The sequence below is a fragment of the Rhinatrema bivittatum genome, chromosome 10 (genome assembly GCF_901001135.1).
Source record: "Rhinatrema bivittatum chromosome 10, aRhiBiv1.1, whole genome shotgun sequence".
Classification (NCBI taxonomy): domain Eukaryota; kingdom Metazoa; phylum Chordata; class Amphibia; order Gymnophiona; family Rhinatrematidae; genus Rhinatrema; species Rhinatrema bivittatum.
The window spans coordinates 69,721,154-69,742,329 of NC_042624.1; the positions used below are offsets into that span (position 1 = coordinate 69,721,154).

Consider the following 21,176-nt stretch of genomic DNA (forward strand, 5'->3'; position numbering starts at 1 on the left):
CATAGGCACACACACATACACGAACCTCCTCAGACACAGACACACAGGCAGGGCCGGTGCGAGGCATTAGGTGGTTGCCTAGAGCACCAGAAGTGGGCAGGGTGCCATCACTGGACGTGAGGGCAATATTCTTTTTAACGCGAAGGAGTCGGGTGGCAGATTTCAAATTGTAGGACTCGTGCATTGGGATGCATCGGTCGGCAAGCTAAGGGAGCTCTCCAAATACGGGCACTGTGACTCAGGGGGGAGAGAATATGAAAGCAATATGACATCATCATGATGTCACTGCCTAGGGTGGCTGGACATCCTCACACCAGCACTGCACAGAGGCAGACACGTACACACACAGACCGACACAGGCCCCCCACACAAAGGCAGAGGCACTCGCACACACAGGCACATGCACAAGTGGGCCCACGCACATACACACACACAAGCAGACATGCTCACAGACACACACAGGCAGATGCGCGCGCGCACACACACACACACACACACACACACACACACACACAGCTTCCCCCAATCATACACATACATGCAGACATAGGCAGACGTGCACACACAAAGGCACACCCACACACAGACTGTGATAGTCCAAACTACCCGAGCAATGCCAGGCATGTTTTGCTAGTAAATAAATAAATGTCTTGCTTTGCTCTTCTTAGGACCTAATTGGTCTATGGAGCATCCCTCCCGATTTGCTTTTCCCTTTCATCCCCAGCATGATAAGCTGCTCCTTAATTGCCAGAGAAGGAAGAAAAAACCTGGAGGAGAATGAAACCAGCTGCCCAAGAGATGACAAGAGGAATCCAGCAGCATTTATATGGGATCTATATCCCCAGAGATGGCATCTTAAATAAAATCAGTTTTCTTTATTTTTCATTCTTATGTAACTCCTCTTCTCATTATAGAGGGAGGCTAGCTGGGAAGCTCAGACAAGACAACTGGGTCCCAATCCTAGGTCTTCAAGGCCTTTAAGGAAACAGGCCTGTCTTGCAAAGATCACTCTTGACACATGGACTGGTGTTCCAACAAAACAATTTAATACTGATTCAAAAGTTGTTCAACAATGATCTTTTTAGAAGATACATCCATATTGTATCAAAATCACAAGACTCTCACTCTCCTAGCAAAAGCACATTTAGGCATGGGCTCTAGGGATTCCAGCACACTGTAGGATACCCCTTGCACCTGATTCTCCAATGTGCAAACTTTCTTGGATCTCCTCCCTGCTCCTCTTCTCCTTTGATTATCATGTGGGCAGGCTCTCCTTATGTCTTAGCTGACGTAAAACTCATTCTCAGCAAAAGGTCTGTTAAAGTAGACTGCTGAGGATTATCTGGGTTTCAGCCCCCTGGCAACAAACCCAAGTAAGGATGAGATATCTATCTACTCCAAAAGATAAAGAGAGAAAAGAATCTACAATGCCTTCTACGTAGGCAAGCGACCTTTCTAAAGCACCCACAGATAAACATACAATGGTGCCACTCATGCAATCCACTGCAAAACGAGAGAAGGTAAAACATCTCCTCTCTCTTCAAACTCCAACGTTTACTGATCTGCTTTGACAGTAAAGCTCACTAGGGGACTCTATATTAAACCACAGAAATGCACCTTTTTTTTTTTTTTGCATCACCCAAAGAGGAATAATTAAGCCAGGAGTAGTCAATTCTTGTCTTTGAGTGCTGCAAGTCATTCGGATTTTCAGGATAACCGCAATGTATATGCATTAGATGCATTTGCATGCAATGGAGATAATGCATGCAAATGTACCTCATGCATATTCAATGTGGATATCTTGAAAACCCAACTGGCATGTGGTACTCGAGGACTGGGGTTGCCTACTCCTGGCTTAAGCAAACAGTTAATTTCATCTATCTGCTCTCACCAACTACAATATGTCCTTTCTACAATAGAAATATTTTCCTGGTAAGGATCCTATTGTTCCTTACACTTACTTTCAATAAAAGTTTAAATGTTGCATACATAGGAAAGGTAGTTTTCAGAAGAACTTCTTCAGATAAAACAGTGCTTTGCCCACAGAAATAACTCTTTCAAAATTGCCTGGCTGATATGTACATAAAATTGCCCACATACAATCTGTATGCATGTAATTTGAAACACAATGGGAAGAGGCCTGGAAGGGGTGGAATATGCATTTATGTGCATGCACTTCAATTTTGAAAATTATGCACATACATTTTGAAAAATGGCGCTGCCCATTCATTGCCCCTGCCATGTGCAGGGTCTACCCAATAGCACCGGTAGCCCCTGTCACATGTTAAGGACAAAGACAGCTGGTGCTATTTTGATTGAGGGCAGCCGCCAGTCAGGGAGTGGGAAATTACTCCCGGCCCGCCTCCCCCCTCCCGCTAGATCACTGGGTGTTTGTGGTGAGTACTGAGGGGGTTGGGGGGGGGATTCTGATTTTTTTACAAATTGTTTTTTTTTTTATAAAACAGCCAACGAAATTTAAAAACAATGATCCGGGGTGGACCCAAAATGGCCCAACCCTAGAAAGAATCGATACAGCAACAAAATTTTTCAGGACTCGCACCCCTGGTATGTACCATCAGATCCTCTCCTCTAAGATATTTGGCACTACTATAAATGAAGTATTACACTGGTTAGATGCAGTGCTGTAGCATAACATGATTCAGAACTTACGCTGTCACAAGGCCATCTCCGCAGTAGGGTGCTCCATGCATGTGAACTAGAGGTGGAGAAGCTTCTCCTAGCATCATCCCCACTACCACCTGTACCTGGTACCTATAAACTTGACCTGGTGTCACGTCCCTGCAGGGATCAATAACATAAAAATCAACAGTAAAATGAGATGAACTAGAATGAAACCACAGAAAGATCGAGACTATACTTATTCAATACTCACAGTAAACAAGACACCTTTAATATTTCAGACATCAGCAAGGTTGAAGATGATTTAATACGCTGTGAATTACAAAATCCCTTCCTCAAATAAATTACCAGCTAAGTCTCAACGCAGGGTGGTTGTGTGACTTTTTCCTTCTCACACATTAGTAAGTAACAGGAGAGAGGAAGAGAAGTAATTGAGCCTGGATCTTCTGGTTTCAAAGATTTGAGCTGCAACAACTAGGGCTAAGGTATCATCCATGATCTGTTGCTTCAAACCACCAGCTCTTAGGGCCTCATTCAAGCAGTCCCAGCAGACTGAGCACCCTGTGTTCTGCCAGGTAGCCCATTGTAATGGGATCCTTTACACCTTGCCTGCATAATCCTGCTATGGAATAGCCCCAAGATCCTCTCCCTGTACAATAGACAGTCCCTAGAAATTCTGCCATGTGTCCTTATTTCACTGGGCTCCTCTGACACAAGGCACCAGTATCGGATCCAATTTTTTATACTTTGGAAAATGAAGATTAAAAACGGTGTATATATTTTTTTTCAAACAATTTTTAATTTTGAGGTCTATTGGCAATAAAAATGAAATAAAGCTGGGTTTTTTTGTATTTACTGATGAGTCTAAAATGAAGAAAAATTACAATAAAGTGGATGCAGGCTGAACCTCTAAGGTACAAAATTTGTGATGAAACCATTTAGAACATTTCATATACAACTATCCATTTAGAACATTACAACTATACATATACAACTAACCATTTAGAACATTTCATAAACAACTATCGCTGTACCCTACGCCGTTATAATAAAGAAATAAATCAAACAAAAAAACTCTACTATGCCAACATCATTGCCAAAGCCAATGGCAATCCAAATACACTATTCAATATAGTAAAAACCTTAACCTCTTCCCAAAATGAAAACTTCATAAATGTCGATACCAACTTCTGTAATAAAATCGCTAAACATTTTGAAATTAAAGTACTTAACATTTCTGCTGAATTCTCAAACCTTCCTTATCCCACTCAAAAAAATGAAGTACCCAGTCAATCATGGTCAGAATTCACCCCTACCTCAGACACTTCTATTCTAGCCATTATAAACAAACAAAAACCCTCCAACTCCCCTTATAATCCATGCTCTGGAGCCTTTTTCAAAGCTCTCAAACTTGAAGCCTGCTCTTTTCTTACTCTTCTAGTTAATCAATCTCTAGAATCAGGTGAATTCCCCCACACTTTAAAAAAGACCTCTATACTACCAATCTTAAAAGCTAAAGCAAAAGATACATCTGATCTCAACAATTACAGACCTATAGCATCTCTTACTTCCCTGGCCAAACTAATAGAATCTGTAGTACTCCATCAGTTAACCGATTTTCTTACAGAGCACAATATTCTTCATATTAATCAACATGGATTTAGAAAAGGTCATTCCACAGAAACACTTCTTCTATCCTCTTTTGATACTTTTTTCCGTGCATTCGACTCATATACAGACTACATTATAGTTTTCTTAGATATATCAGCAGCATTCGATACCATTAATCATCAGATACTCATTTCAGGTCTTCAAAACATAGGCATCACAGGTACAGTTTTGAACTGGTTTACATCCTTCCTCTCCAACCGACCTCAACAAGTCAATTATAGTCAGCACTGCTCTTCCCCATATATCATTAATTCCGGCGTTCCTCAGGGCTCATCTCTTTCTCCTATTCTGTTCAACATATACCTACTTCCTTTATGCTACATTCTATCCTCTCTTAATCTTCAGTTCAAAATTTATGCAGACGACATCCAATTTTTTGTCCCATATAAATCATCCTGGTCAGACACTCTATCTTTAGTTTCTCTATACTTATCTACAATCAACTCTTGGCTCTCCCACAATCGATTAAAACTGAATCCAGCAAAAACTGAGCTCGTATACTTAACTTCCATCTCTGATTCTTCATTAGGTCCACCATCACATCTTACAATTAATAATGTTACTATCCCCATAACACGCTCTGCTATAAGCCTAGGTGTAAACATTAATTCAGATCTTTCTCTAAAACAACACATATCCTCACTTACAAAAAAATCGTTTTTCAAACTACGTCTGTTAAAACATCTTCGTCCTCTACTATTTTACCAAAATTACAGAACCATTCTTCAATCCTTAATCTTCTCTGGCTTAGACTATTGTAATGCTCTCTTCCTAGGATTGTCAGACTCTTCACTATACCCCCTTCAACTGATCCAAAACTCTGCAGCCCGGATACTAACCAGAACATCTTTACGTCATCATATCACCCCTATTCTACAATCATTACACTGGTTACCCATAAAGTTCAGAATAAAATACAAAATTCTCTCTATTATCCATAGTTTAATTCATAACCATAATCATACTTCTACCTGGCTTTGTTCAATACTGCACATATACAAACCGACGCGACACTTAAGATCACTTAACCAAAATTTACTAGATATCCCTTCTCCTAAACAAGCCAGATTAGACCTCACTAGAAAAAGAGCCTTTTCAATAGCCGGTCCAACACTTTGGAACACTTTACCAAACCATCTTCGCTCGATATCCAACCCTGCACATTTCAAAAAATCTCTCAAAACATATCTTTTTCAACTTGCATTCAACACGTCTTCTAATTAAACTTAATCATCAATACCGAAATTACCCTCTTAAACATAGTTACACCCATTACAATCCCATTTATACTACACATAACTACAACATACCTGCTCATTCACACGTTTCCAACTATCATACCCTTCTCCCTTCTTCCCTTTATCTCATATAATTTTTACGCTCTATTTCTCCCACTTCCCCTTCCTCCTCCCGTTCCCCTTCCCCCCCTTTTTCCCCTTTTCCCCCAAAACAATAAGCCCATGGTTCCAAACTTTTTATATTTTTAATAACCTTATATACTAGCATTCTGTCTAGTTATTACCAATTTTTATGTAAAGTTTAAAAATTCCATTTTATTTTGATTATTTTATTTTTGGTTTTAAATCTGTGAACCGTTTTTGATAAAATTTCTTTTTTAAAAAACGGTATATAAATACTTTTTAAATAAATAAAAAATATAAATACTTTCAAAATATACTGCAGAGACTGAATGCATCATAGTGCGTTCAGAGATTTTCAGGACTTAATGACAGGTTCATGAAAATGTTGATCTATTTCGATTTTTAGTGTAAAATCAGTACAAATACAAAAGTAAAATTTTGAAACCTTGCGATTTAATTTCTTTGAATAATAATTGGGAAAATTTGAACATGAAGACCACTTTTCTGATATGATACCTGCCAAAAACTTCCAGCCTGAAATGTCAAAATTGCTCTAAGTAGAATTTTTAGGTGTGGTATACAGAACTGGATAATCAATTACTGTACTCACATGTCTGTGAACTTTTGGTGGGCTTGCATCCCGGTAACAGGGGAATCCTTATAAAATGGGGGGTCCCTGAGGACCCTGTACTGAACAGGCCTGCAGATGGCACACAGGGGATTCTGGGGCTTGGATGTCAGTAGAGCTGCATCGATTTCCATTCGCTCATCAAATGTATAGACCCTGACTCCTGAGACCTTCCTGTCCACTGTAAGCTTGACAGTGAGAGGCATGTCACAGTATGTGTCCAGTGCTCCCAGATGGATGGACTCCCCGAGCTCTGTCAGTACCTCAACGTTAGAGAGGGCCTTGGGTGAGTTTGTGGAGAGGTAGGTGGTCCACAGCGTGAGGGTCTCTGGGTAGACAGGATGCAAGAAGCGCAATTCCAAAACGCAGCCATGCGGTTGGGGGCAAGGGACTGTCATATTCATGTGATAGAGGTGAAGCTCAGGGCTCCAGGCTTGCAGGCTTGGCTCACAGGGCTCCTCGACATCAGGAGGACCTAGGCAGAGGAAACAATAGATCCAATCAGGAAGAGAAAGATGCCTTCTGCGTTTTTTCCAGCCAGGCCCCTGGCACCACCTCATTCCAGGACACTAGAGACAGGATGGTCCAGCCCTGATATTTCAGATTCACAATTCAGACAATGGCATTCATTTTTAGAATTAGCACAGATCACTTGTTTATTTATTGACCTATCTATTTAAAAACATTTATTTACCACACATACCGATCCTGTTGTGTGGGGTGGGTTACAACAATAAAACAATAGATTAGCACAATCAAAACAAAAAAATATATATTTAAAATACATACGTTATATATATATCTCATTAAAATGTAGACATCAAAAATTAATAAGAACTCAGGAAGAAAACTACGGACCAAAGGCTTCTAGAAATAAATGTGCTTTCAATTGTTTACGAAATAACTTCAGATCAGAAATCTTACATAAATCAATAGGTAATGAGTTTCAAGTAATAAGACCCATAACAGAGAAAGCCTGACCTCTTGTCTCTGACAGATAAGCATCTCTCACAGAAGGTATCACCAAAAGATTCTTATCCTGAGAGCAAAGGGCATGAATAGGCAAATAATTGAACAAGGGATTTGACAAGTAAGAATCATGCCCCGTAATGTAAGAAGCAGCATCTTGCCTCTAGGAGTCCAGTAGCATGCACAGGTGTAAACACATACTTATGCAGATGAGAACATTCACATGTGCAACACATATGTACTGAACACACACACATACATAAAGAAAGATAATCATATATGCAAACATGCTCACATACCTATATTCATACATAAATGAAGCCGCTTACATGTATACAAAAGCATAGAAATATACACATTAATCTACATCCATTCTGAAAAGTGGTTTAAAACTATACGTACTGTACAGATATCACATGAATGTGCACATGTAGGTAAGCATCTGCCTAAACGGAGATACGCATTCAGAGAGAGGGCGACATTCACAACTGTGCACGGAAGAACAAAGCCTGCGGGTGCTTTTTACCCACAGGCTGTACATCAGTTTTCAAATGGAAACCTTTGCCTTTGAAAATGGGGTCAGAAAAACATCTGCTATTTGTATGGGGACTGATTTTTCCCCAGCGATGTTACACGCGTGCAAGTGCTAATCCCTGACGATGCCCCTCCCAGGAATGTGCGTAAAAGTGCACTTGCTCTGGCACTGCTCACAGATGTTTGTGCGCAAAGAGGAAGGGCAAATCCCAACGAGCCCATTTCCCACAGGCAAAACTATGTTCTGCCCACAGAAATACCTTTGAAAATTGGACTCTTGGGGATTCAGCAAGATTATACCTGGCAATCCATGCGCACAACTGGAAGCGAAAGATACCAGCGTGGCCATCAGAAGAATCTCTACCAGCAACGCCACAGCTTGTGCTTCCAGCACTGCTGACAGAACAACGCTGAAAGCTCCTGGGATGGCAGTGGGAGGGCACTGGAAACCCAGAGCCAGATCAGCCTTTGCTAAGGTACTGGGTGGATGGGAGAGTTAGGGTGAGGGTAAGTGAGAGAGAGGAAAGGAGGGATGGGGTATTACTGGGATATTTTGCCTAACCGGGAGGAGGGTCACTGAGAGGACCCCCCTTAATATTTTTGTTTATTTTGTAACTAGAGGGTTTTGGAAGGGTAGAGGGGCTTGGCCCAATAGGGCCCTTTGGGGTCACTTTGAATGGGGTTGAGGTGAGGGCTGTGAGTCAGATAACAGGCCTGGGTGAGACTTTTTTTTTTTTTAATGGCCATTTAACTGGCTATATTTGCTCAAAGTTACCCAACTACATGTGTCAGGGCTTGGTGCCAGTAATGGGGTAATCCCTAGGATGGGAGCAGCTGGTAGGGTGGGCACAGGCTGGAGCAGGACCAGGACGAGACGGAGTCTTCACCTGTACCACCCACCTCCACTTTAGGTCGAGCCTTTGGTATGTGGTGGCTGGCAGGACTTGGATGATCCAATGGCAGGGACTTACGAGCACCCACAAGAGCAAAGCAACTGCAGAGCAAAGGAGACAGATCAAGGCGCTCCCAAGAGACAGATAAACAATATAGACAAACAACCAGGACAGAGAACACAGGAGGCCACAAACTAAGCTCTCAAACAAACAGAACCAAACAAGAAACAAAACACAGGCAAAGGGCACAGCAAAAGGAGGCCACAATAATGGGGCCAACACTAAGAACAAATACAGGAACAAAGAACAAAACAAGGTGGGACTAAGAACCAGGGGCACACAACTAGGGCAAGAGAGGCAGGGAGTGGCAAGTGAGGCAGGTTTGAGTAGCATGGAATTGGGTACTTGCCAGGTTCTTGTGGCCTGGTTTGGCCTCTTTTGGAAACAGGATGCTGGGCTTGATGGACCCTTGGTCTGACCCAGCATGGCAATTTCTTATGTTCTTATGCTGAGTCAGGGACCCCAGAGGTGGGACTTGCACAGCACAGAGTGTGACCCACTGAGGGCCCCTGCTGGCAGGAGGACTACACAGTCACCAGAATCCTCACAACATGCAGCCATATAACATTAAACTTAACTACCTGTATTCAAACGTAGCCAAATAGGTTTAAAGTTAGCCGGATAACTTTAATCATGGATATTCAGCGGGACATTTATCCTGCTGAATATCCTGGCTAACTTATTTGGATAACTGAAGCAGATAAGTTAACTGTTTTAGAGGTTTTTGAATACTGGCCCCTATGTGTGTTCTTTGGAAGTTAGGCATCCTATTGAAAATTTACCCTTAAGGGTTGCTGAAAGCATCTCTGCCCTTGAAATAAAAAGTAGGGGGCATGGGAGAGGCCCCTGTTGCTTTTACACTTCTTGGTATATTTTGTAAAACAGATAATGAAAATATAGCAAAAAAAGGTGTTTCTTTTGTAATGCTTACACATTCATTATCAAACCGTTACATGAAATCTTAAATGCTGGATCTTATTTTCTGTAGGTGTGTTCATAATTTTCTGACAAGTTTATCATTTCCAGCACCTATCCAGACTGTTACATGTGAGTGAAGTTTTAGGGATTTATAATCATAACACAGCTGTGAAGAAAATATTTTTTAAAAATGATTTCCTTTGCAAGACAAATGCCCAAAAAGCAGTTTCTGTGCTGCTATGGGCTGATAGAGGTTTGATAAATCCTTGCCTGGTTATGTCCCTATAAGTTCATTCATTGATAACTCACGTCACTGATGTCAATAAATACATAAACAAATTAGTGCAGGAGACATGCGCAAGTGATTTCCCTTGGTCAGTCGGGCACAGCATTGGAGGAAATCTTCTGTGTTACCCTACATTATAATAGGTTGGCTGTTTTTGAAATGGGCCCAGGAGAAAGTACAAGCAGTTCTGGGGGCACAGGTAATTCTTATATGAAGCAAATGTTTACGTTTCACTTTATTTGTCAGCTCTGGGTTGTTTTTTTTTTCTTTCTGAGAGAGCTTGTAGAGAAAATATGATTGTTAATCTTGTAGGAGCCAAGTAAGAATTCTCCTTCATTTTTTCCCTATCTTCATCTTTTTGTAGTTTGTTTGTATTTATTTATATTTTCTTTTGTAAACTCTGAGCTTGAAAAATAAACCACTTGTATCTTCCAGGCCTGGAACACCAGACTTCTTCACACAGTTCTTGTGAAGTGACCCCTACAAATGCCCTTTCTCCTTTATCTCACACACACTGCAGGGAGCTGTGGAGGCCAACAGCTGGGTTTGCTTTTAAATAGTTTTTCTTCACTCCTGTTACGTAGTTTGTCTGGATATGCTCAGATATCACCACTCAGCCTCTCTTCTCTCCATTTCAAAGAGAGGGGAACTCAGTCTATATATCATTTTTTATATTTTTGTGTGTGTGTGTGACATTGAACCGTGCCCCGAACGTTGGAGGGACAGGGTACAATGTTCAAATTGATAAATAAATAATTTATTCAGCCCCACAGGCCCCATGTGTAACACAGAAGACGGACTGCCTGCTTATTACTGGTCGTTCTGTAGGTTCTTCACGGTTCACAACTCACAGCTCAACAGCTGATTACAGGAAATGACAGCATCGTAAATATCCGCAAACTCTGCAGTGTGCAAAAATATATACAGAGCATTAGTGCATTGGCATATCCCATTACTACTGGGAGAGGATTCCAATGGTTATATAAGGTTGAAAGTAGGAAACAGGAGTTGGTGGTGGGAGTTTTTTGTTGAGAGAGCACATAGATTTAGAGGAGGAGTTCAACTCTCCAGCTCCATAAAAGTCCAGGAGATATTAGCAACAGCTTTTCTAGTTGGCAATAGAGTATCCCTCAGGTACTCAAAGCAGAGTACGGAGATCAAGCTCTTTGGCAAGCAACCATTCAAAGGGAACAGAGAGGAATAGGAGTAACCCAGGAGTAAGAACCTGGTACCTACATCTTAGTGAATGTTCTGCCAGTGGAATAAGTTCAAATACTAGGCCCCCAAGTAAATATTTCACAGAAGGCCTCCAGAGCAGAGGGTGGGGACAATCTCCCTCTGATCTGGGAGCAGGGGTAGTCCCTCTGAAGATCTTAGGGGGGGGGAGGGGGGGGGAGGGAGAAGGGAGCTCTCCTTTTCTCCTCTTCTCGTTTATGTGTCTCTGACAGGTGTGGCTTCCTAAATTAGATGCCTATTGCTAAACTTTTGAGTACCTAAGGATAAGGCCCCATTCAGTATTGTCCACTGGAGGGCATTACATCAGGGGAGCAATGTAGTGGATCTCTTGAAGCAGTTCACATCATTTCAGTCCTGGCTTATCTTTTAAAATTGCCTTTTGTTCTATTCTTCAGGATGATCAAGTGAAAAGACAAGCGGTTAGGCCCAATGCCAACAAGAGCCATTGATCATTTTGTTGTGCAGACCATAGACTCATCAGTTAGCCTCAGTGAGAGCTCATTGGGGGTACAATGGGAAAAGGTAAGCCGCTACTCCTTCTAGAGCTGGAGACATCATTATTTACCAAGACTGGCCTGATGTATCTGGGTTCACCTTGGAGTCCCCCCATGCACTCTCTGTATACTGTATATCAGAGTGCCAGTGGGAGAACAGCTCTCCATTGGAATGCTAGAGATGCGGACAGCAGTTGAAGTACACAGCACAGGAAGATTGAGTCGAGCAGAAATCACCATTGAAGTGCAGAGGAAGCCTAAGGGGCAAATTCCAGCAAAGATAAGATCATTAAAAACTTGAGAATCATTATACTGGGTCAGGCCAAAGATCCATCAAGCCCAGAATCCTGTCTCCCTCAGTGGCCAATCCAGGTCACAAGTACCCAGTAGAATCCCAAAGAATAGGTCCAATCCTTTTTGCTCATAACTAGGTATAAGCAGTGGCTTTCCCACGTCTACATGACTAATAATGGTTTAAGGACTTTTTCCTCCAGGAACTTGTCTAAACCCTTTTTAAACCCAGCAATGCTAACTGCTTTCAACAAATCCTCTCACAACAAATTCCACGGTTTAATTGTGCACTGAATGAAAAAATAGTTTTTCCAATATATTTTAAATATGCTACCTATTAACTTCATGGAGTGTCCCCTAGTTAGTTTTGGCACTAAACTCATTGCCTTGGACTAATGCCTTGTTCTGAATATACAATCCTGGGAGATCATTTCATTCCTCTCAGAGAAGCCTACTAGACATTCCATCAGTGTACCATGCAAGGCTTGCTGACACAAGGGAACGTGCTTTCTCTGTTGCCATGCCGACTATTTGGAACGCTCTACCGCACTAGTTGCGGCTGACCGATTGCCATAAGTTGTTTAAAAGAATGGCAGAAACATTTTTCTTTCAATTGGCATTTTTATAGCCCGTCCCTGTGAGCTGGTCTGTGTACAGATTTAATTGACTGTGAAAGTGTTTGCATTCTAAATTTGTTCAACAGCTATTTATCAGGACAAGGAAGTTTGTCTATTTGTTTTGTTCAATATTGGTTTATGAATGTTTGCTTTGTACACTGCATAGGGCCACCAGGCTAGGGGCATATATAGAAATAAATAAATAGTACTATTAGAAAGGGTAAATGATTGTTCTTTATTTACTAGTTCCACCCCACTCATGATTTTATAGACTTCTATCCTATCTCCTCTCAGCCATCTCTTTTCCAGACTTTCCTCAAAAGGAAGCTATTCCATCCCATTTACCATTTTGGTTGCCCTTACATAAGAACAGAAGAACATAAATTTTGCCATGCTATGTCAGACCAAGTTTAAGCAAATGATTTGCATATACCCGCTCAAATCCATTCATTGTTTTATAGACCTCTATCATATCTCCCCTCAGTCGTCTCTTCTCCAAGCTTCAGAACCCTAACCTCTTTAGCGTTTCCTTATAGAGGAATCATTCCATCCCCTTTATCATTTGGGTGGCCCTTCTCTGTATCTTTTCTAATTCCATTATATCTTTTTTGAGATGCACACAGTATTCAAGGTGCAGTGGAACCATTGAGCGAAACAGAGGCATTATGATATTCTCCATTTTATTCTCCATTCCTTTCCTAATAATTCCTAGCATTCTGTCTGTTTCCTTGGCCACTGCCACATACTGGACTGAGGATCTTTTTCCTGGGTGGTGACTGCCAATGTGGAACCTGCACTGTATAGCTAATAATTTGGGTTCCCCTTCCCTAGGTGCATCACTTTGCATTTGTCCACATTAAATGTCATCTGCAATTTGGATGCCCAGCCTCCCAATCTTCCCAGGTCTTCTTGCAATTTCTCACAATCTGCTTGTGATTTAATAACTTTGCATAATTTTGTATCATCAGCAAATTCGACCATTTCACTCATTATTTCCATCTCTAGGTCATTTACAAATATGTTAAACAACAGTGGTCCCAGCACACATCCCTGGGACACTCTGCTAGTCATCATTCTCCAATGAGAACATTGACCATTTAGCCTTAATCTCTGTTTTCTATCTTTAAACCAGTTCTTAATCCACAATAGAATGTTGCCTCTTATCTCATGACTTTTTAATATCCTCAAGGGTCTCTCATGAGGTACTTGGTCAAATGCTTTCTGAAAGTCCAGATACACTAAATCAACCGACTCACCTTTAACTACATGTTTATTCACACCTTCAAAAAAATGTAGTAGATTAATGTTGGGCTTGTCCCAGTAATCTATGACTGTCTATATGTTCAGCAATGTTATAATAATTTCAATTATTTTTCCCAGCACTGACATCAGGCTTACCAGTCTGTGGTTTACTGGATCACCTCTGCAACCTTTTTAAAAAATTGCCATTACAATGGCACCCTCCAATCTTCAGGTACCGTAGCTGATTTTAATGATAGATTACAGAATCATTTTCAGTTCTTTCAGGTGATTTACTACTCTTTAGTTTGTCAGTTTGCCTTATTACATCTTCCAGGTTCACTGAGATTTGTTTCATTTCCTCTGACTCATCACATTCAAATATCACTTTTGGCATGGGTATCTGCCTTACATTGTCCTCAATAAAAACTGAAGCAAAGAAATCATTTAATCTCTCTTCTATGGCCTTGTCTTCCATTAGTGCACCTTTTACCCCTCGATCATCTAATGGTCCAACTGATTCCTTCACAGGTGTTTTGCTTTGAACTTACCTAAAAAGGTTTTTATTCTGAATTTTTTATTTTCCAGCAAGCTTCTTTTCAAATTCTGTCTTAGCCTTCCTTATCAATGCTTTGCATCTAATTTGTCAGTGCTTATAATATGCTGATTTCTTCATTTAGATACCCTTTCCATTTCTTGAAAGCTCCCATGCATACTTTGCTGGGATGGCTCCACCTCCCAGCATTGCCCCCTTTCCCCACACTAGGAGAGTACAATTTTGAAAGGGGCTTTCTCCATTGGTTAACACCCATTTACTAATGGAGAATCCCTTTGAAAATTCACCCTCAGCACTTTTACATTGTAGAAACCAAGCCAGCAAGCATGTACAATATCTGGTATGCAAAGTCAGCACAGGCCAAAATGAACAGAAATACTTTTCCCTATCTCTGTGATCATTTTTCTCGTTTACTGATTGACAACTTCTTGTCTACGAGTATACCACACTGGCAGTTTCCTGGCCAACCACACCATTCCATTCACTCACTGGTCAATACTCAATTCCTGCACTGCTGTCATAGCATCATACTTCACAACTGTGATGGTTTGTAGTAGTTCCTGACTATAAAAAGGGACTTGCACTTTAAAAGTATTATTTTTTTTCCTTGGCTGAAAATAACAGGAGTGAGAAACTAAGATGGCTTCTGTGTGAGACTACATTTCCCAAAAATCCTTACAGACTGACTTTGACAGAGAGCCAGCGGGGCTGAATGAGCATTGGGTATGGCAAATAACAACTCATTTGGTAGCTGGTTCAGTTGTATAAGAAAGGCTTCTGCAGCAGCAGATTGTTAATGAACTTCTTGCTAGGAAAACTGTAAGTTTAGTCCCAGAGTACTACGGTAGAGTACTGGAAACTATTAGGGAATTGTTAATGAATGGTTTACTAAAAAGAAATTGTATGTTCAGTCCAAGAGTACTGCTTCAGAGTGCTTGCAGTTAACAGAACTTTCTTAATTGATTGATTGCTAGTGGAATCTTCATAAGGGGTTTAAAGGTATTGCTGTAGAGGAATTACAGCTAAGAATTATTAAAGTAATCTGTATGTTAGGTTCAAGAGTACTGTTCTAGAGGGTTTTCAGTTTACACAGAATTATTAAGTAATTATCCTTAGAAGAAACTGCAGGTTTGGTTAAAAAAGCACATGGGAGTAAGCCCATAGGAAGTATGTTTGTAAGTCAAACTGTGAATGCTGTTAGTACATTAATGGAAGATGTCTTTAAAAGGCTTAAATGTTTTTTTCAGCTGTTAACCTTTTTCCCAGGCTCTAAGAAATGTTAAGGCCTGCATTGAAGCTAATTATATTTAAACCTCCTAAGATCTGTGATGTTTTGGGGTGGAATCTTAGCCCTATTGTGTAACTAAAGGAGAAGGGAAATAAAATGGTGTTCTAGTATATTTGAATGGTTGTTTGATGATTGGGAAAAGAAAGAACATTAATAAAGTATTAATAGTTATATGGTTGCTAGCCTCATCCTTTAAGCTTTATGGGAATGAAATTGGATGCTGGAGTGATAGGTACAAACTGTTGCATTTGTGCCTCTTCTTGCCCCTTGCTCCACCCTCTCTGCCTCGGTGGTGACTCCCTCTGGGTTTGAAGGATGGCTTGTGGCCGCAGCAGCTCCCTGCCGCACTTCTCCGGCATCCCTGGGCCGGCCTGACGCTATGGATCCATCATGTTCCTGATGACGTAAGCGTGCGTGCATGCGTGCGCTCCAGACAAGGGCGTGAACCTTGGGGACATCCCCCCGTAGTGACGTCATCCATTTGCACTTTAAAAGGTCTTTGTTTGCTAACCTCTAACGAGTTAGCAAGGACTCACATCTTCTTGGGTTACGATTCGCCAAGCTACTGTGCTCTCCCCTTGGAGGAGCAGCATGGAACAAAAACATAAGAAATTGCCATGCTGGGTCAGACCAAGGGTCCTTCAAGCCCAGAATCCTGTTTCCAACAGTGGCCAATCCAGGCTACAAGTACCTGGCAAATACCCAAACACTAAGTAGATTCCATTCTACTGATGCCAGTATTAGCAGTGGCTATTCCCTAAGTCAACTTGATTAATAGCAGTTAATTTTGTTTTTAAGAATAGCTTCTACCATTTTGTCCAGCATCAATGTCAGAGTGCACTGGTCTATTGGTTCTCTGATCACACTTGGAGCAACTTTTTAAAAAATCAGTGTTACATTGGCCATGCTCCAGTTTTCAGATATTGTGGCTGTTTTAATTTATTAGGTATAGTTGAGCTGAGGATATTCCCCAGATATTTTTAATATGGAAGAAGAGGGAGAGTGGGATTAGGTATGGAGTGGGTTAGGGTGGTAGGGGAGGGAGACCCATGTTTGATAGGTGGTTTGGGTGTACAAGAGTAAGACATCTGAATCATTTTGTAAGGAAGAATGTTATTGTTCAGAATTGGGTGGAGGGTAAGGAGAGAAAGCATAAATCAAACTGAACTTTCATAAGGAATATTGTACAGTTTTGTTACAGAATTAAACTGTATTGTTGTTAATGTTGCTTGTAATTGTGCAATGATACACTCTTTTTGTTCCTTTGTACTGCTTGTTAAAATAATAAAGATATTTAAATATAAATAAGTTTCAGATTTCTGTTAACAGGTTTGCAATTTTAAGGTCTATGTTCAGACACAGTCTGGATAGCAAAGTTACCGGATGAACTTTGGAGGCATATTCAATAGTGCAGCCACACTACTGAATATAGCCGGCTATCTTTATTAGTTATCCAACTAACTATCAGGCCGATACAGTACAGTGCGCTCCGGTGGAGCACACTGTTAACCCGCATTTGGAAATATGTTTTCGACGTGCTAGCTTTACCCCTTATTCAGTAAGGTGTAATAGCGCGTCGAAAACGTGCGTCCAACCCCCCCCCCCCCCCCCCCCGAAACTAATAGTGCCCGCAACATGCAAATGCATGTAGATGGCCCTATTAGTTATTCCCGCGTGATTCACTAAGTAAAATGTGCCACCAAGCAGCACATTTTACTTTCAGAAATTAGTGCCTACCCAAAGGTAGGCGTTAATTTCTGCCGGCACCGGGAAAGTGCACAGAAAAGCAGTAAAAACTGCTTTTCTGTACACCCTCCAACTTAATATCATGGCGATATTAAGTCGGAGGCCCCAAAGTAAAAAATAATTAAAAATTAAAAAAAAAATTTTTAAATCAGCCCGTGGCTGCGGGTTGAAAACCGGATGCTCAATTTTGCCGGCATCCGGTTTCCGAACCCGTGGCTGTCAGTGGGTTTGAGAACCGACGCTGGCAAAATTGAGCGTTGGCTGTCAAACTCGCTGACAGCCTCTGCTCCTGTCAAAAAAGAGGCACTAGGGTTGCGCTGGTGTCCCTAGCCCCTCTTTTTACCACGGGCCCTCATTTAAATACTTAATCGCGCGCACAGGAGAGTAGCCTGTGCGCGCGCCGGGAGAGCGGGTGCTTGCCCGCTCTCCCGCAACTTTTACTGATCGGCCTGTTTAGCAGCTAACTTTAGGAAAGCTCTTTGACTCAGCCAGACTTATCCGGCTAAGTCAACAGCAAATTCTGAATACTGGAACTAGCCAGCTAACTCAATTCCTCCCAGTTACATCAATGAACTGCCCTTAACATATCCGGCCAAATTGTAGCAACCTAACTTATTAGCTGGATAGAATTTAGCTGGATAAAGGCTGAATATAGCTGGGTAAGCCTTTTAGACAGATAACTATTATGTTTTCCATCTAAATGGCTTTTGAATATGGATCTCTTCATCTTTAAGTGCTTTCAGTATTCTGGGGTGGATACCATATGGTCCTGGTGATTTGTTACTCTGTAGTTTGTCAGTTTGATCTAATACATCTTCCATTATCACATATATTTGCTCAAAATTGATTCAAAGATGTTTCTGGTGTGGGTATGTTACTAACATCCTTCTTGGTTAAGACCAAGGTAATTACAATTAAATTCATTTTTCTGCTATTTCCTTGTCCTCCCTGAGCAACCCTTTACCCCTCAGTCATCTAATGGATCAGCTCACTCCTTCATAGGGGGGCATAGAATGACTCCCCTATGAGGAAAGGCTAAAGATGTTATGGGCTGTTCAGTTTGGAGAAGAGAAAACTGAAGGGGGATATGATAGAGGTCTAGAAAATCATGAAAGGATTTGAACAGGTTAATGTAAATTGGTTATTTACTCTCTCAGATAATAGAAGGACCATGAAGTTAGCAAGTGGCTCAGTTAAAACAAATTGAAGAAAATTCTTATCCACTCAGCACATAGTTAAGCTCTGGAATTCATTGCCAGAGGATGTGGTTACAGCAGTTGTAACTGGGTTTAAAATAGGTTTGAATAAGTTCCTAGAAGAAAAATCCATAAACTGCTATTAATTTAATAAGCAATAGTCTGTGAGCTCTATACTAACATCCATCTGGTCTATTTCAACCTTAACCACAACCTCTCTACTGGGATATTCTAACTTCCCTGTTATGCAAATATCCTTGAAAGATATCTCCCTCTGGACCAAGTGCTTCTGACCAACTATTTGCTTTCCCCTGTGGTATAGTTTAGAATGTACTCCTTGTTAGCACCAGCAGCTGGATTCCACCCTGTTAAAGTGGACCCCATCCTGTTGAAATAGGCTCCCCCTTCTCCAGAATGTTTCCCAGTTCCTAATAAATCTAAACCCCTCTAAACAGGATGCTGGGCTTGATGGACCCTTGGTCTGACCCAGCATGGCAATTTCTTATGCATCATAGTTTCATCCACACATTGAAGCTCAGACTCTAAACAGGATGCTGGGCTTGATGGACCCTTGGTCTGACCCAGCATGGCAATTTCTTACGCATCATAGTTTCATCCACACATTGAAGCTCAGACTGCCTCTGGGATCCTGATCATGAAATGGGCAGAATTTCTGAGAATGCAACCCTGGAGGTTGCAAAGTATGTTTTCACGTGTTTGCCTGGCATGCTGGTGTGGCAGATACTGTGGAGGCAATGCATGCAAATCTATCTCATGCATATTCATTATGGATATCCTGAAAACCTGACTGGCTAAGTGTGTCCCGAGGAATGGTTTGAGAACCCCTGCTGTAAAGGACGTGAGGCCACCTGTCCAGGCTTACCACCAGCACGTGTGTACATGCCTTGAGGTTGACCTTGTCATGAAAAAGATGCTCCCTTTTGTAGGTATAGTTTGTTTGCTGCCTCTTTTTTCAGTAGCTTCTGCTGTTTTCTGTGCTCTGTTTCTTTGACTAGCCTTCTCTCCCTCTCAGCCCAACTATGGCACACTGCTTCTCGGACTCCAGGAGCAAGGGAAGGACGGCAGCCCTCTCAAACCTTCCCCAGCCCCTAAGAAAGAGGGGCTGGGACCCAGTATCCCTCTCCTGTTTCTTCTCCTTTCTCTAGATTTTACATCAGAAACTCCATTCTCTCTTACTCGCTGCATTGTACTCTTTACACCTTTTATGAATTATATTATTTAAATTCTTTATTGTGACACAGTGTACTAAATGTTCCTTTGCCTCCATTTTAATAAATAATATTATTAATAGTCTTGATTCCTACTCATAATCTTCCTCTTTTCCTTATGCATTACCACATGCTGTATGTTCTTATTTTTTGTAACTAACTTGGGAAAGATGGAATATCCAATGATCATAAATAAAAGTGGAAGGTTTGGACTGCCCCAATTAGAGCTGTGGTTTCATTATAACTCAAGTTAACAAGGCAAAATAACAGACACTATATATCATTACGCTATAAAACCTGTGACCTAACTGTAGCACATTCATCATGTGAACATATATCACACACTAGCCTTTCTCCCTTCTGACTTCTATTCCATAAAGAAATATTAGAGCACACACACCCCCTCCCCAATTTAAAGGACAAAAAAAAAAATCAAATTAAGCCAGGGCTGCCATTACAGTTTGATACCTTGCATGTTTGCAGCCGAGCACCTGCAGCAAATAAAGTTCTCCTTTCATTTACCTCCCAAAATATTCATTCTTAATGCTGGGGCCACGGGACCACCTGTCCATAAAAAGACCTTTCTATCCTGATTCTTCGAAGAGTTGTTTCAGGCCATGCAGGTTTTGACCTGAATGCTTAGGATAGGTTGGCAAAAATTAATTTATCTAGGCAGCAGTTCAAAATTTCAAATAACTGCAATGTACTTTTGCTGACATTTCTAGTAGACCTGCAGACTCCAAAATGCATTTCAGGTCACATAATCAAAGGCAGGTTGTTAAACTTAGCAAAAGCCCAGGAGACCGGCTGCAAGTGAGAGGGTTTTTTGACAGAAAGTGGTAGGGTAGAATATGCTATGTGGGTGGTATATATTCTGGAAGGTGTAATAGCAGGGTCAGTCATGCATTGGATGCACCTCGTTTTTACGTTGGCTGCGAATATGGTCTTCTCTCTCCTCACAGGAAATTGTGAATTTGCAATCACTTCTTATCACTGCTACTTCCAAAACCGAAACTGGAAAAATGGTAAAACTGCCAATTATAGAAGAGGGAATCTCTGCTCAGTACAAAGTTTTCAAGTCTTCCTTTCTAGGACAGAGAGAATCAATTTTTTCAGTCAATTTTACCATTTTTCATTCTTCTACAGCCTCCTTCCTAAAAATGTCCCATTTCTACAATGCATTTTTATATGTTAATTGTTATTAACTCTCCCACCTGAGAATGTTCAAATGCTGTCATATATGTAAAGAGGAAGGATTGCCAACTCTGTTGTGATGCCACATCACGTTCACATGACAACAAACTGTAATGCCATTGCTTTCCAT

General features: G+C 41.1%; 1 protein-coding gene across 2 annotated transcripts in view; it reads right to left on the reverse strand.

Annotated features, from left to right (window-relative positions):
* The window catches only part of PAPPA2 (pappalysin 2), a 459,501-nt gene that overhangs the window by 255,663 nt on the left and 182,662 nt on the right, over positions 1 to 21,176 (reverse strand). For both annotated transcript variants that reach the window (XM_029618757.1, XM_029618758.1), the window contains 2 exons: positions 6,283 to 6,775; positions 2,671 to 2,799 (listed from right to left, as the gene is read on the reverse strand). In XM_029618757.1, coding sequence (XP_029474617.1) covers positions 2,671 to 2,799; positions 6,283 to 6,775 — 622 coding nt within the window. The remainder of the gene's footprint in view (positions 1 to 2,670; positions 2,800 to 6,282; positions 6,776 to 21,176) is intronic.